This window comes from Lagenorhynchus albirostris, chromosome 20 (genome assembly GCF_949774975.1).
Source record: "Lagenorhynchus albirostris chromosome 20, mLagAlb1.1, whole genome shotgun sequence".
In the NCBI taxonomy this organism is placed as follows: domain Eukaryota; kingdom Metazoa; phylum Chordata; class Mammalia; order Artiodactyla; family Delphinidae; genus Lagenorhynchus; species Lagenorhynchus albirostris.
In genome coordinates, this window is record NC_083114.1 from 11,540,353 (window position 1) to 11,556,944 (window position 16,592).

Here is a 16,592-nt window from a genome sequence, read left to right on the forward strand (position 1 = left end):
GAGTGCTTTCACCTCTGCTAGAGGGCTTCTTGAAGGTAGTTCGTGATGAGGAGGTAGTGAAGCTCTTGAGTTGATTAAATCCCTTAAGATGAGTTCTTGTTTGACTGTGGGCATCTAGGCCAAGCAAACTGAAAAGGCACATTTGTTTACTGCTACATGTGTGCTGCTCTAAGGGAGAGGGTCCCTGGTTTTCATCAGATTCTCCAAGGTCATGATCCCCCAAGTTATTAAGAACCATGGATTCTAGTCCAACTCCCTCTTGAAACTGATGGAGAATCTGAGATGGTAGCATAGATCGTGCAGGGACTTGACCATGATCGACACAACAAATCAGTTGCAGAGGCAAATCTGAACCCAGTTCCCCTGACTCCCGGTATAGCTCACAGCAACAGCTCATCAGACATTTTGAGGGCTTACCTGGTGGCGCAGAGGTTAAGAACCCGCCTGCCAATGCAGGGGCCACGGATTCGAGCCCTGGTCTGGGAAGATCCCACATGTCATGGAGCAACTAAGTCTGTGCACCACAACTACTGAGCCTGCGCTCTGGAGCCTGCGAGCCACAACTATCGAGCCCGCGTGCCACAACTACTGAGGCCCGTGCTCCGCAATAAGAGAAGTCACCACAGTGAGAAGCCCGTGCACTGCAACGAAGAGTAGCCCCTGCTCACCTCAACTGAGAAAGTGCGCGCACAGCAACGAAGACCCAATAGACCCAATGCAACTAAAAATGAATAGTAATTAATTTAAAAAGAATGTATTAAAAAGAAAAACATTTTGAGCACCTGCTGTATGCCAGACACTAGGCTGGTGCTGGTGAAGAGGCAAAGATAAGTCATATGATGCAAAACCCAGACATCAGCTATGACAGGACTTCTTGATCACGTTTATGTTATGACCCAGGAAATATTTGTAGGGCACTCTGAGATAAAACAGATGAGGCTGCCTGTGGCCAGAGGAGACTGTCTTGCCTGGCTACCCTAGTGGCCCCAAGGGCTCACCATTTAGCACACCTATAAACCATTCTTGACAGGGAAGCTTTGAGCCATGACACCTCCATTGAGCCTGGCAAATGCTCTCCTGCCCTCTAAGCTCTGCTTGCTCGATGCAGCTGCTGTACGCACCTCCCTGCCCACACCTCTCCCGCATCTTTAGTCTCTTGCCACAACTGGAACGCTATTTCCCTGAGCACACCACCGTTCTTAAAGATTTCAATACCCTCTCCCCTTTCATCTCCCAGATGTCCCTCCCTCAGAATTCCTCCTCCTTCCTCAACATTTTAACCCCATGATTATGTTTACCATGATCTAAACTCCAAATTCCTTCTCCACTCTACCTCACTACCCACTAAATGGTTAACCTTGGCAGCACCTAAAATCTCTCCACTTTCAAATCCTCCCCCTTTTCTGTTCTGACACCCTCATCCTGTTCTCAGATCCTTCCTTCAACCTGTCATCTCTTATTCTTGGCTCTTCTCCAGGGCCACCACTTCCCCCTCAGTCCTTAACTGTGGATGCTTCTAGGAATGGGTGCAATCCACATTCTTTTGATTGTCCTTTGAGTAAAAATCTGTTTTGACAGGTTTCACACTATTCAGTTATATTACTCGTTAGCCTTCCTTTTTGCTATTAGTCATCCCCACATTGACTAAAGATTTTAGCACCTGGTTTATGGTCTCCTACCTTCTCTACCTCTGAATTCCAATATCTGATTTTTCTAGCTTCTCACCTCCACTTCAGCTACCATATTCCATGACTCTGTCCTGGAGTTTATTGTCTCCTAGTACTGTTTAACTTATGAACTTCAGTTTGCCACCCTAACACAGGGCTCTCACAACCTTGTTCACACTGCATTGGTCTTCAATATTATAGAGACCTGCAGTTTTATGACTCGTACATCAGCCTCTACCCAGTCTGCACCAGAGTCATATTCTCACAGCACTCTCAGTTTCTTTTTGGCAATGAATCCCAAGCCCTGCGCAAATGCTACAATCCATATTCTCTGCTTCTGCAGCCAGGTGGCTGAGTTCTGCTAGAAAAAAGTGACCCATCCACACACTCAGAAGACACGTGCAACCAGGCCTTCCAAATTCAGATTCCTCTCCCAAATTTTCTTCACTCTTTTGGTCCCCTTGCCTATGAACTTCAACCATAAAAACGATGTCACCAAGCAATCTCTCTGATATCTCTTACCTCCACATCCATCTGCATGCACGTTCTTGTTTCCTAATGTTTTAGTAGAAAACAAGTGACTTGCCTGTAGTCTACAGTTAATCCCTTCCCCTAAATTTCCTTCTGAATTCGCCTGCAGGGCATCCCGCCTCCCCAGGCTAGTGAACCTTCATTAGCCTTTCCCTCTCCTTTGGCTCTTTTCTCTCAGCCTCTCACATCTTTACAAACAAACCTAGAAACCACGAAAACCCCTTTCTCGACCCTCTCGTGGCCACATTTTCCCAAAGAGTAGTCAATGCTCGCTGCGTCCATCCCTTTCAGTCCCCTGCCTAGGGCGTGTAATATGATAGAACCCAGTCAGTGCTTGATAAGTCCAGAGCCTCGAAAGTATAGGTGAAGAGAGCTAGGCTCTCGGTTCCTCCCGCGTCCAGCTACCTCCACTTTCATTCACTGCTCTTACCTAGTCTCGATCCCTCCCTCTCCCTGGCCCCCATGACTCTCGCGAGACTTGGGCACCTCCGTTACGCACCGCCCAAGTTGAGCGGCGCACTTCTCGCGAGGCTGAGGCAGGGCTGGGCCCGACATGGCGGAAGGTAAGGTTTCTGTGGAGTAGCGCGGGAAGGCGCGGAGCTGTGGGGGCGCTGCTGGCTGGGCGAAGCAGCCCTGTGAGGGAACGGCCGGGTGTGTTCGCTTGGGGCACAGCGGGTCTCGCGAGCCTTCCTCTCTCGCCTCTGCCGCGCGCCTCGGGCCGGGGTACTGAGCGCTATTCCTATGGCAACGCCCCTCCCGGCGTCCCCGGCCCCGCGGGACCTTGGCAGGGTGCCGGGCCGGTCGTGAGGTCCCGTACTAGCACTGAGTGCAGCCTCAGGGATCCCGAGGGCCGCCGGGGAGGCTCCTTTGATTACCGGCGGTGCTGGGACGGCGGGGGACGTAACCCTTCTCCTTAGGAAATCGAAACTGCTGTCCTGGCAGGTCCCGCATCCGGAAGGAGTACATCCCTCCCCTGCGAAAGAGCTTAGGACTCTTCCCAGGGTGAGGGGTGGGGGTGAGCCAGGGCTGTCACGGGCCAACGAGCCAAACAGGAGGGGGCCATAGGCTCTGGGCTCCCCAGCAGCCTCGGGATTCGGAGCGGCTGGGATTCTTTCCCCAGATTGAGAGATGTGGACGGGAGGAGGGGATTTGCTTGGTAGGGCAGTTGGCCAAGGTCACGCTGCTCCTAAGAGATGTGCTAAACCAGACCTCGACTCCTTTGCCTCTCAGTCCTGTCTTTACCCGCTTTTCTGGCGCTTTCTTTGTGCCCCTGCAGGGGAAGGCAATTTGGCCTCTCGGATTGAGCCGCCCTTAACGTAGCAATATTAGAAGCCTTCATTGTCAAAGCCTTGTTGTACAGGTGGCGGGAAAGGAGACCCAGAGATGGGAGTTACCTGCCAGGGACCCTAGAGTGAAGCTGTCGGACCTGGCTAGTGTGCTTCTCCTGTTCACCCCATTACTGGAGGAAAATACTCCTTATTTGACTTAATGTTTATTGAGTGACTGCACTGTGCTGGTCCTCCACCTGTCCGATTGGTTTTGAGCTAAGCTTTGTCTGAACGTATCTTTACTTGGATCTTACTTTTGGGCAGCACCTGACAGTTTGCAGGCTTTTCTCATTTGGATTAGACTTGGCAACAACCTTGTGAAGGAGGTCCAGCATGGGTGTTACTTGCACTTTATAGATAAAGGAATTGAGGCCGAGTTCTAGAGATATCCGGGGCAGGCACCCACTTTTTGTCTGCTCTTTCTACCATGTTAGACCCCCTGAGGGGGAAACATCAGATAAATATTGTATGAAAGCAGAGGAGGATTAAAAGGAACCGAAGAAAGCTGAGGTATCCCCTGAAGCTAGTCTTTGGATGAGTCACAGAATGTTGATTAAGATTTTTTAACACAGTGGGTAGCCAGTGAAAATGGAGCGTGTTGCCCAGAGCAGTGAGTTGGGGTGGAAAGGTTCAGGAAGGCTTCATGTGAGGTGACAGGTACTCCAGCGCTTTTACACCGGTTAGGGAAGTTAAGGAATGTTTGGGGAGTACATTACCAAGATTGAAACTGTAGAAGGCAGTTGGTTTTTCATTAAGCAGTTTTACTGAGCACCTGCTCTGCCTTGCAGTTCGGTTCCAGCCTGAAGAGCTCCTACTGGCTGAATATGCTGATTGTTATCCTGCAAGTGCCTTGAGATTTGTGTTAGGATAACCTTGAGAGAGATGCAGCTGGTGGAGAGCACACCTTAAAACATCCTTTCAGGGTTAAATTGGCAAGGGAGTACAGATAGGTAAGCATAGTCAGGAGGTTCTGACTCGACAGTTTTTATTTTACTCTTTTTGTGTGTGTTCCAGTTTCCTAGCCTGTGTTCTGACTTAAGCTTTTTGGAAACAATGTCACAGACTTTGGGAAGAATTGAGTGGAGCATCCTAGTCCAGTTACCTCATTAAACTGAAACTGCTTGTTATGCACAGGAAGGCAAGGTTATCTAAACAGTGTTTTGCGGGGGTGTTACGCGACATGTACTTTAAAAAGAATTTATCGGAGCTGGCTATGCTTGTTCAGAAATACTCATTTAAATATAAACAAATAGCAAAAATCTGTGTCATGTAACATGTCATGTAACAATTGGATGATCTGTAAGCACGCTCTGTGGGAATTTCCCTGATAATGGTCTTCGTTAGGTGGTGTGAGTGTGAGAATGTGGGAAATTGCGCTTAGGAATAGTAAATAGAACCTGCAGGGGCTGAGTTATACAGTAACTTCTTAATGCGACTCGTTTAGAAACCAAGCTTCTTTCTTTCCTTGCATCCATGGGTATTGGTTTGACCGTATATATTTAGCTAAAGTCTTTCCTAAAATTAGTTGCCATTTCCACTCTACATCTCTGTAGCTGTCCTTCATCTCAGCCTCCTTCATCACTCGAACAAGTCCCTCCAACTTGGTCTTTCTGCTTTTACTTTTTCTCCTTGATTGTGCTTCCCCACAGCCTGTTTTTACAGTCTCCAGTGTTCCTTTTAAAGCATAAATCAGATCATGTCTCTCCCACTCTTTGCAATACACCTACCCTTCCACACGTTCTCCCCATTCCCCGTGGCTCTCCATGATTTTATATATATTTTATATCTTATATACATTTGGAATATATTTTTCCGAAGCCTTCCAGTGATCTTTACAGGCCAACAGGATCTGGCCGCTGGTTAACAGTGATACTTTATTTCTTCTCCTTCACAAAGCTCTTGCACACTAACTTCCTTGCTGTTCTTTGTATTGTACATTCCCAACACACTCCTACCTCTATATCTTTGTCTTGCAGTTTCCTTGGCCTGGAACAGTCTTCCTCAGTTTCTCCACGCAGCTAATCAACTTTTATTCACTCAGGTGTCTGTTCAGTTCTCACCTCTTTAGAGACCGTCCCTAGGTTTTGTTTGTTTGTTTTTTAATTCCCTTACTGGAATATAACCCCCATGAGGGCAGAGACTTTTCCTGTTTTGTTCACTGCTGTATCTTCCAACTTAGCATCGTGCCCGTGGTTGAAGGAGTGGATGAATTATTGAGCATCATTTACCAGACATCAAGAAAAGTTGCCAGGAATTGCCTGGCGGTCCAGTGGTTAGGACTCCTCGCTTTCACTGCTGAGGGCACAGGTTCAGTCCCTGGTCGGGGAACTAAGATCCTGCAAGCGGTGTGGCCAAAATAAAAAAATAAATAAATAAAATTAAAAAAAAAAGAAAGAAAGTTGCCTGGATACATCCTTGGTCTCTTGTCAAGTACGCTGGCTGGTCCAGCTTTTAAGAAAGAAAGTTGCCTGGATACATCCTTAGTCTCTTGTCAAGTAAGCTGGCTGGTCCAACTTTTAATGTGCTCTGAATAACATCAGCTTGCTGGGAACTGCCTAACCTACTTTTCATCCAGCCCAGTTTAGTCTTAGCAATTTAAGCATGCTTAAGAGCTCAGTCTCTGCAGGCAGACATGGGTTTGAATCCTAGTTTTACTAAGCTGTGATCACAGGCAAGCCAATTAATTGCTCTCAGTCTCAGTTTCCTCAACTTTGAAAGGGGGATAATCACTATCTCAAAAGAAATAGTGTATCATGCAGTGTACCTACCATGCAGTCTGTCTCTTAGTCTCATCTTTTTTTAAAAAAATATATTTATTATTTATTTATTTGGCTGCGCCAGGTCTTAGTTGCGGCATGTGGGATTTTTTTTTAAGTTATTTTTATTTTATTTTATTTTGGCTGCATTGGGTCTTCGTTGCTGTGTGGACTTTCTCTAGTTGCGGTGAGTGGGGGCTACTCTTTGTTGTGGTGCACGGGCTTCTCATTGTGGTGGCTTCTCTTGTTGCAGAGCATGGGCTCTAGGGTGTAGGCTCAGTAGTTGTGGCACATGGGCTCAGTAGTTGTGGCTCATTGGCTCTAGAGCGCAGGTTTGGTAGTTGTGGCACACGGGCTTAGTTGCTCCGTGGCATGTGGGATCTTCCTGGACCAGGGCTCGAACCTGTGTTCCCTGCGTTGGCAGGCAGATTCTTCACCACTGCAGCACCAGAGAAGCCCCATGTGGGATTTTTTAGCTGTGGCATGTGGAATCTATTTCCCTGACCAGGGATCGAACCCGGGCTCCCTGCATTGGGAACGTGGAGTATTAGCCACTGGACCACCACGGAAGTCCCCTCTCTTAGTCTCCTCTTAAACCACTCTCCCCTCAATAAAATAAAAGTGAAAATTGGAAAAAAATGTGACTTGTTAAACAGAAAAATGATCATGAACTTTTATAAGCTTACTGGAATTTGGTCAGGAAAATACTTTTGACAACAATTCAAGTAACAAGGTGAAGACATTCTGTATTCTGGACAATCCCTGGCCACTACAGTAGCCATTAGCTACATATGGCTTCTTAAATTTAATTAAAATTAAATAAAATTTAAAATTCAGTTCCTTAGTCATGCTAGCCTCATTCCAGGTGTTCAGTAACCGTGTGGTTAGCGGCTCCCATATTAGCAGACAGCACAGATGAATAGAACACTTGCATCATTCTAGAAGGTGCTGTTGGACAGCAGTGTTCCAGAAAATGCTTGGTATAGGCTGGTAGAAACAGTGAAAGGAGAAATTTTGCTCCTTCCAGTTTGAAAGTTTATCTCTTCATTTATTATTTTATTCATTCATCAGATGTCCCAGTCTGTTCATAATTATGTATTGTCTGGTGACCCCTCAAGCAGTATCTCTCTATATACCATTCCTTTCTTTTCTCTATCTTCCCTTTCTTTCATTTCTGTCACCAGCAGAGGCTGTTAGCTTTCTCCTTGAGGATATATATATTTTTTAAAAACAAAGAAACGAAGTCTATCCAGTCACTGCAGTGACTGTGGATGTGCGAGAGTAGAGCTACTGAATCATGCTCAGATATGTGGGCTTCAGTCACCGGCAAGGTGAGTTGCTGTAGTTGGGACATTATCATGATTTACAGACATGCCCAACAAAATGAGAAACTATGTCCTCAGGCTCTCTTGTTAAATCTGAGTAGGCCAGGGACCTACAGTATTATTGAACTCCACCTACTAATGCACTGTAGGGTGGAGGATGGGATGAGCATGGAGTGGGGGTGGAGGGAGAGGTAGTCAGTGGTTAAAAAAAAAAGAGCCAGACCTAGAGCCTCTTCACAGAGAACACTGCAGTCCAGGAGGGGAGACGAAAGCATGTGTGTTAGAAACTGCGTTGTAGGGACTTCCCTGGTGGCACAGTGGTTAAGAATCTGCCTGCCATTGCAGGGGACACGGGTTTGAGCCCTGGTCCGGGAAGATCCTACATACCGTGGAGCAACTAGGCCCGTGCTCCACAACTACTGAGCCTGCGCTCTAGAGCCCATGAACCACGACTACTGAGCCCACGTGCCACAACTACTGAAGCCCACACGCCTAGAGCCTGTGCTCCGCAACAAGAGAAGCCACCGCAATGAGAAGCCCGCGCACCACAACGAAGAGTAGCCCCTGCACACCGCAACTAGAGAAAGACCGCGCACAACGACGAAGACCCAATGCTGCCAAAAATAAATTAATTAATTTAGAAAAAAAGAAAAAGAAACTGCATTGTAGGGTGGAAGGTGAAAAATGCTTAGGAGTTACTTTGAAAATTCAGAGTAGGAAGAGATGTTTTAGGGAAGTGGGGAGTATGTTTTGGGTGTCAGGGGAGGCCTTTGCTGCAGGAGTTAAGCTGGGCTTATCTGGGCTGGACTTTGGAAAAATAGGCCGCTTTTGGACATGGGGAGATGTGGGTGGGAGGAGGTCAGTATTCTCGGAAGAAATATCAATAGCAGGATGTGAGGTTGGAAAAGTATGTTAAGGGCTAGATTATGAAGGGATTGTTTAAGCATTTGCATTTTGCTCTGTGGACCGTGGGGTGAGACTACTGAAAGGTATCAGCCAAGGTAGTGACGTGACTAGAATTGTCTGAGGCCTGTTGAAAAGGCTGTATAATGTAGAGGATGGATTTGGGAGGGAATGAGGGAGGGAGGCTGGAGTGGGTGCCGTAGCAATTGAAGGTGAGTCCTTGGGTAAGGGGCATTGGGGTTGGTGAGGACTGCTGTGAGAGATACTCACTATAGACAGCATAAAAGACAGGACTCTGGAAACCTGTTTGCATGTTGACAAGAGGGCGATATCAAAGATGACCCAAGGGTTCTAGGCCTGGGTGACTCAGATAATGGCTGGGCTGTTAACAGGAAGAAGCGGAACAGATTTGAGAACAAATATCTTGATCTCAGGTGTGGACAGATTTTGCCATGCCCAATATACCTTTAGGTGATTATGTCTTAGCAGGCAGTTGGAAGCATTTCCAGTCAGACTGGCGTTTGTGTGAAAATTAGCTAGTGAGCTAATATTTGTTGAGTATCTCCTGTGAAGCCAGCCCTATCTGCGATCAGTGCTACACAGAGTGAGGTTTTTTCTTTTTTTTTAATGCTGTGCTTTTTAAAAAAATATTATTTAGGCTGCACCAGGTCTTAGTTGTGGCATGCGGACTTTAGTTGCAGCATGTGGACTTCTTCGTTGTGGCATGTGAACTTATAGTTGAGGCCTTCATGCAGGATCTAGTTCCCTGGCCAGGGATCAAACCCGGGCCCCCTGCATTGGGAGTGCGCAGGCTTACCCACTGGACCACCAAGGGAAGTCCCCAGAGTGAGGTCTTGAAAAACATACTAAGTCATGCCACTGACTTGCAGACAAGTCTTAACAGAGTTGAATCACAATCAGGAAAAATGTATTTCATTTCTATTAAGTACAGGCAACTATTGCTAGGGATGACAGAGTGAGCAACACAGTCGCAGCCTTAATGGAAGTGGAACTGAGAGGGGAAGGCAAAGTTTCTCATAAAAACATGCATATTGTGCTTTATAGTTTAGTAACTTTTCTCTTTTGCATTGATGCTTAGTGGCACTACTGTCCAGCCGAACTCAAGTCCATAACCTAGTAATCATCCCTGACTTCCTCCTAAGTCTGGTGTCAGTCACCAAATCCTGTGACTCTTATAAAGCTCTCACATACGTTCTTTCCTTTCTGCTGTCATTCTGGTAGTTCATGCTAGTGGCTCTCAACCTGGAGAACCCGGCATATTAGAATCACCTGGGGAGTTTTTAAAAACTCAGATTTTTGCATCACTCAGCTTCAGTGAAGATCAGTATATCCCCCAAAACATTTTTTTCAAACTGAGCCAGTATTGAATAAAAGAGGGTTTTACTGAATCTTTTTTTTTTTTTTTTTTGCGGTACGCGGGCCTCTCACTGTTGCGGCGTCTCCCGTTGCGGAGCACAGGCTCCAGACGTGCGGGCTCAGCAGCCATGGCTCACGGGCCCAGCCGCTCCGTGGCATGTGGGATCCTCTCGGACCGGGGCACGGACCCGTATCCCCTGCATCGGCAGGCGGACTCTCAACCACTGCACCACCAGGGAAGCCCTACTGAATCATTTTTTAAACAAATATAACTATGTGCATATACACACATATACATAAATAAAATAAGGTCATCTTTCCTAACTAAGAAGTCCTGAGTAATTGGTTTTATTTGTAAACTGGGGTAAAAGGATTTTTTAAAGCAAACTTTTGTTAAGTAATGGCTTTTGGACGTTGTCAATGCATTTGAGTTATGACAGAATTGCTAGACTTTTTAAAGTGTGAAAAGTCAAAATGTGAAATGTCTCTTAGCACCATTTTGTTTTCAGTAATACAAACTTTGTGTGAACTGGGAGGTTACAGACTGGCAGGGGTATCTTACTATTCCTTTGTAACCTCCTCCCGATGGTATTGCTGTCTTCTTTCCCCTTCCCTTCCTCTTTTTTTTTGGCCTAGCTGTGCAGCTTGCGGGATCTCAGTTCCCTGACCAGGGATTGAACCTTTGCCACGGCAGTGAAAGCCCGGAATCCTAACCACTAGGCGGCCAGGAATTCCTTCCCTTCCTTTTTTCATTAGGGTATTTTGTGAACTTGAATTCTGAACAGTAAATGTATCCACTTATTTCTTATTCTCCATTACACAATTTTCCCATAGTTAGCACTCTTGGTTAGTGAATATTCAGTAATCCCAGTGAAAGAAAAATGACATCTTTAGTATGACAGGTTTAGGAAAGCAGTAGTGGTAGTAATTCATCACCTGTGAGGAGCTTATCTTTTCTGGTGCCAACAAAGAAGATAGTATTTTCTGGGACTTTGATACATGCTTTAATGAAATATTGTTATGTGGAAGACTCTAATATATGTCTGAAACAAAAATTATTCTTGTAGTTCTCAAAATGAAATGTTATCACAGCTTTTACGATCATTTTTCTTTTATCTAATGGACATAGTTGAAGCAGAGTAGGGAGAAAGTCAGTAATTAAAGGATTATACAAAAGAACACTAATTCACTGCTAAAATTGGGACTAGAAAGTAAGAACTACAGAAGTGTAGAGAAAGGAAATATCAGGGTTTTGTTAATCTAAAAAGGTTTAATAAATACAGTGTGGGTTAGTATTGGAGTAGGCAGAGGGGAGTAGAAATCACATTTAAGGTAGGGAATGGAAACAACATTTAATTTCTAAATCAGTGAATTAATAATAAATACGTGTTTGATGTCCTGACATTAGAGCTGAAAATAGGTAGCATGGTACAGTGGGATGAGCATGGGCTTTGGCTTAAGATCTTAAATCATGATCTAGAACATTTTTATAATCTTAAAAAATTTCCTTGAACTCCTTTGCATTCATTCAATCCCATTCCCTTGACCTCTGGCAACCACTGATCTGCTTTCTACCACAAAGCCTAAACTATTTACTATCTGGCCCCTCACAGAAAAAGTTTGCCGACTCCTGACCTAGAAGGAAGAGTCTTATAAGGATCATTGTGGGTTCCTTTTCTGACTGTCCAATGACTTGCTGATTAAAAAATATATATATATATATATATATATATATATATATTGCAGTTGATGTTGGTCTCTTTTTTAGGCTATTAATAGTGAATGTAGATTTTTTTTTGTCTCAGGCATCTTTGGTTAGGTCAAGAGTGATGAATTATAGAGAGCTCATGAAAATGTCTCACCTCCAACTGCGTTGGTGAAGAGCAAATGGGTATTGTTTGGAAAGAAACATGATTGAATTATAATGCAAGTGCTGACATTCTTCACCAATACTTAGCATAGCTCTTTCGGCAAAACTGTAGGTTTATCTATTATTTAAATTTCTAGGCTTATTTTTCAAAAGGAAAGTTGGAGGAAGAGAAAGAAGAAGCCACAGCTGAAAACTAGTCACTTGATAAAGAAGTGGTAGTAAACCTTTAAACTAGACACTGTTCTAAATAATTTAATCTATCTTAATTCAATTACTCCTCGACAGCACTCTGAGACACCATGATTATTGCCACTTTCCACCTGTGAAAATCGAAGCACGGAGAAGAGTAAGTGACTTGCCAAGGTCACACAGCTAGTAATGGGCAGGCCAGGGTTTCAGCCCAGTCAACTGAGGCTCCAGAGTACACTCTTTTTTTTTTTTTTGGCCGCTCAGCATGTGGGATCTTAGTTCCCCAACCAGGGATTGAACCCATGTCCCCTGCAGTGGAAGCACGGATTCTTTTTTTTTTTTTTTTTTGCGGTACGCGGGCCTCTCACTGCTGTGGCCTCTCCCGTCGAGGAGCACAGGCTCCGGACGTGCAGGCTCAGCGGCCATGGCTCACGGGCCCAGCCGCTCCGCGGCATGTGTGATCTTCACGGACCGGGGCACGAACCCATGTCCCCTGCATTGGCAGGCGGACTCTCAACCACTGCGCCACCAGGGAAGCCCAGGAAGCACGGATTCTTAACCACTGGAGCACCAGGGAAGTCCCAGAGTACACTCTCTTAAGGACTGTATCGTGTTGCCTTTCTAAGAATTGTAATAATTAACATTTATTGACCACTTACTGCAAGGCAGGTAATCTTCTAAGGTCTTTGTATGTATTTGAATGTTTAATGTTTACAACATACTTAACATATGAGGAGAAGGAGGCCTTTGCCTGAAGTGTCACAACTAGGAAGTGCTGGGCCTGGGATCTGATCCCAGTCAGTCTACCTCCAGAGCCTGTGCTCCTCACCACTGTACTGTGCTGTAGATTCTCTCTCCATTATTGCTCAGAATGGTAATTGTATACTTTTTCCTATAAGAACTCTACAGCTTGGTGGTACTTCAAGGACACATTTGTATTGCTGTTTGCAAGCAGACGCATTGCCCACAGAATAATATCTCAGCCTTGGGTGCTCTCTCCATTATACTGTGAAATGGTGTGGCAGTTGCAATACCACTGTTAGGTGCACCTGGGATCAGGGTTTCATCCTACAAAAGATGCTAGGCGGGGAACATCTCTGATTTCATGAATGAGAGCCCTATATCCTAAAGCCCTCCTTTCATCTTGCCTCTTCTCTTTGTAATTTATATAACCCTTGTAATTTATGTCTCGTGTTGTTAGGGAACTGTTGACTGAAACAACAATGTCAGGGTCGAGGTTGCAGGTAGAAATTTGTGTCAGTAATTCTGGAGAGAGACTAGGGTTATTGCTGTAGATTTTGGATTTACGTGTGTATAACTGATATCCAAAGAAATTTACAAGGATTCCTTGAGAAGGTGTTTGAAACAGAACTTTTATGATCTTTTCTTTAAGGGTTAAAGGAATTAGTAACTTTCTACTGTTGAAGGCAAATGTCCTCATAATTCCCCCACATGAATCAGTATCCAGATTCTTTGTGACTGTTAGCTTTGTTCTTTTCCCTCCTGTTTGTGAGTTCCTGTAGATACTACTTTGATTCTATATTTGGTACTCCTTTGGTGCTATCAATACATTATTTGTTTGGAAGAGGTGCAAATTAGACTGCCCTTTTAAAAAACTCTCAAAGAGGCAACTGGTGATCTACTATAATGCTTAGTTCATAGCAGGTGCTTCATAAATACTTGCAGAATGATAGTTTAAGTGAAATGGAAATGCAGAGTATTTACAGATGCTATAGTCTTGATGGATTGGAGCTCTTGAGCAAAAGGTTGGCTAGAATATGGTGTGATTGAAACCAGGGTTAAAGGGTTCAGTTTGCTTCAGGGAAGAAAAATCTGCAGTCGACAGCCACAGGCTATACCCTGTGAAAACTTGGAAGCTATCTCTTGGGTAAGTGGGATGTGACTGTAGCCACTAGTTTGAACTAGCAAGATAAGGTGTCCTCTGGCCATCCATTTAGTTGACTTAGAGAGAGGCAGGTGAGTGGTGCCAGTGACTTTTATGGAGGACAAGACTAGGTCTTGCCTTCTAATTATTTGTATTTCTCCTAGAGCCTAGTATTATGCCTGTTGCACAAACCCATTGACTGATACTAGTTTAAAAGGAAAATCTGACCAAGAAAACAAAACACTGAAGCCTTTTCCTTACATTTTCTGGACCCAGTATGCTACAAGCAGAGGCTTTATTTAAATCTTTTGGAGTAAAACATCACTTGTCTGGAGTGTCTTTCCTTGCGCTGGCTTTAGCCAGGTGGTCTTGCTCCATGCTCAGTTTGCATCCCCTGTCAGAGTGCTGTCAGGTTTTATCAATTTGTCTTGTTTAATTGCCCATCTTCTCTATTACCTTGTGACTTTGTAAAAAAACATGTACCAAGATGGTTTTCTTTACTTTGACACTGGCACTGCATAGGTGCTTAATAAATTTTTAATGAATGACTAGGTTATACAGCTGTCTTCCTAGGAGATGAAAACCTTTGAACAAGTCAATGAATGAACAGAAAAATTGCAGTTCAGTTGGTCTTCTATCTAAACAGTAGTATTCCCAGAGCAGTCTTTGTGTGACTTGGGGAGGTACGCGCTGGGGGCTGAACTTTTTCCCCAGGCTAGTCATCCCCATACCTGGGGTAGTCTTAAAAGTACTCTGTATTTCCTGTGACCCCACTCCCGATCTACTGAATTTGGGCGCGCTCTCTCTCTTTAGTTCAAACTGCCTAAGTGATTCTTACGCAGCCAGTTTGGGAGTAATGTCATCAAACACAGTCTGAGGCAAGAGGTGGGTAGGCTGCTGGTTGTGGGCCTGTCCCCTTTCTGCTCCTTGGTTCACTCTCTGGGAATTGAGTCAAAAGAGATGATCTTTAGGCTCCTTCCCTTCCTAAAGTTTTGTGATATATAAAAACCCTTACACTTGGGTATTAGAAAATTATTTTTCCTCATATTTGTAATTGTTTTCCATAATCTTTAAAATTTGTGTGAAATAGTATATTTGCTTTGTAAGTGCACATAGATTTAAAATTCAAATAATATTACAAGACTTACAACAAAAAATAAATTTGCTACCCCTCAGACCCACTCCGCAGACCACTTTCCACTCTTCTCTGTTTACCTCTAAGTGATAATACTGCCATTTCTAGATTGATCAATTATAGACATTGACTGACTTTTTCCTAGGGTAGATTAGGAGTTGCCTCTTTGAGAGCTTTTTTTTTTTTTTTTTTTTTTTTTTGCGGTACGTGGGCCTCTCACTGTTGTGGCCTCTCCCGTTGTGGAGCGCAGGCTCCGGACGCGCAGGCTCAGCGGCCATGGCTCATGGGCCCAGCCGCGCGGCATGTGGGATCCTCCCGGACCGGGGCACGAACCCGTGTCCCCTGCATCGGCAGGCGGACTCCCAACCACTGCGCCACCAGGGAAGCCCTGAGAGCTTTTTTTAAGGTACAGCCTAACTTACACCTCTTTCAAATGAATAGTAGTGATGATTTTTTAAAGCATGTTAGGCTTTACTTTTTGGTTCGGGAATTGTCACTGCAGACTTGCTATACGAGGTGATGCAGTATTTAAAGTAGCTCGTTCAGTAGTTAGCGGTGTTTCCATTTCTGTTTTTACTTTTGTTCATCACCTCATCCTTCTGATAATGTCCTGTTGATTTGCCATGATTTTAATTGATCAATCTTAATTCCTAAGTCAATAAAACATTTGAAACTCATTCTGCTTTTCATGACTCAAAAAAATGTGTAAACGGTTAAAATAGTTTAAACTATTTATCCAATAATTATGTAATTGTGAAATGCAAAGAGGAGGGTGGAGGCAATGCTGACAGTTTTGAGTGCATGTGCAAATTACAGTAGTTTCATTGAATTTTTACTACAGCACTGAGTAGTAGATTCCTGCCCGCCCCCCATCTTACATATAAAGAAACTAAAGCTCAGAGAAATGAATTGCCCATGGTCCCCATAGCTAGTTACTAAAAGGATTTAGATCCCCATTGCTTGGACTCCAGAATCCACTACAGGTGTATATGAATTTTTTAAAACTGTTTAATTGAAGCATAAGATACATGCCAAGAGCAAAGCATTAGTATAGAGCTCAGTGAATTACCAAAATAAAACAGGAATGTAACCATTACTAAGTTAAAAAACAACAAAAAAGGATGTTACCAGCATCCCAGAGGGCATCCCTCATGTGCCCTCCCAATTACCACTCTCCGCCCATTCCTCCAAAGATAACCGTTATCGTGACACCATAGATTGATTTTGCCAAGAGTGTTAGCAGATTTTGGACATAATTTGAAGCTACTCCTAATTCATATGTCCTTTTACATTTTCTGTTACCACATGTAGAAAATGAGTGCCAGTTTTTCTTTAAAGAGACCCATCAACTCCATTTCTTTCTCTACAGGAAGAAAAAAAGTATAAATTTTGTACAGTCACATGAATTTATTGCTTTGTGTTAAATGTGTCCCCGTTTTAGGTAAATAATTGCAATTTCATGGCTCTTTAGTCCGAGTAACTATGAAGAACTCTTTAAAACCAGTGATTTGTCACACCAGAATAGAAGTGTAGACCTGAGTCCTACTGAAGGGGTTTTGTGTAAATGTAATGCTAAGATTTGAAAAAATATTGCAATAGGATCATTGTAAGTACTGTTTTCCTTTC

The 16,592-nt window shown here is 44.1% G+C and overlaps 1 protein-coding gene across 3 annotated transcripts in view; it reads left to right on the top strand.

Annotated features, from left to right (window-relative positions):
* Positions 1-2,739: 2,739 nt before the first annotated feature.
* ANKFY1 (ankyrin repeat and FYVE domain containing 1) overlaps positions 2,740-16,592 on the top strand; it is a 79,257-nt gene continuing 65,404 nt past the window's right edge. For all 3 annotated transcript variants that reach the window (XM_060133670.1, XM_060133669.1, XM_060133671.1), the window contains exon 1: positions 2,740-2,761. In XM_060133670.1, coding sequence (XP_059989653.1) covers positions 2,752-2,761 — 10 coding nt within the window. In that variant the 5' untranslated portion in view covers positions 2,740-2,751. The remainder of the gene's footprint in view (positions 2,762-16,592) is intronic.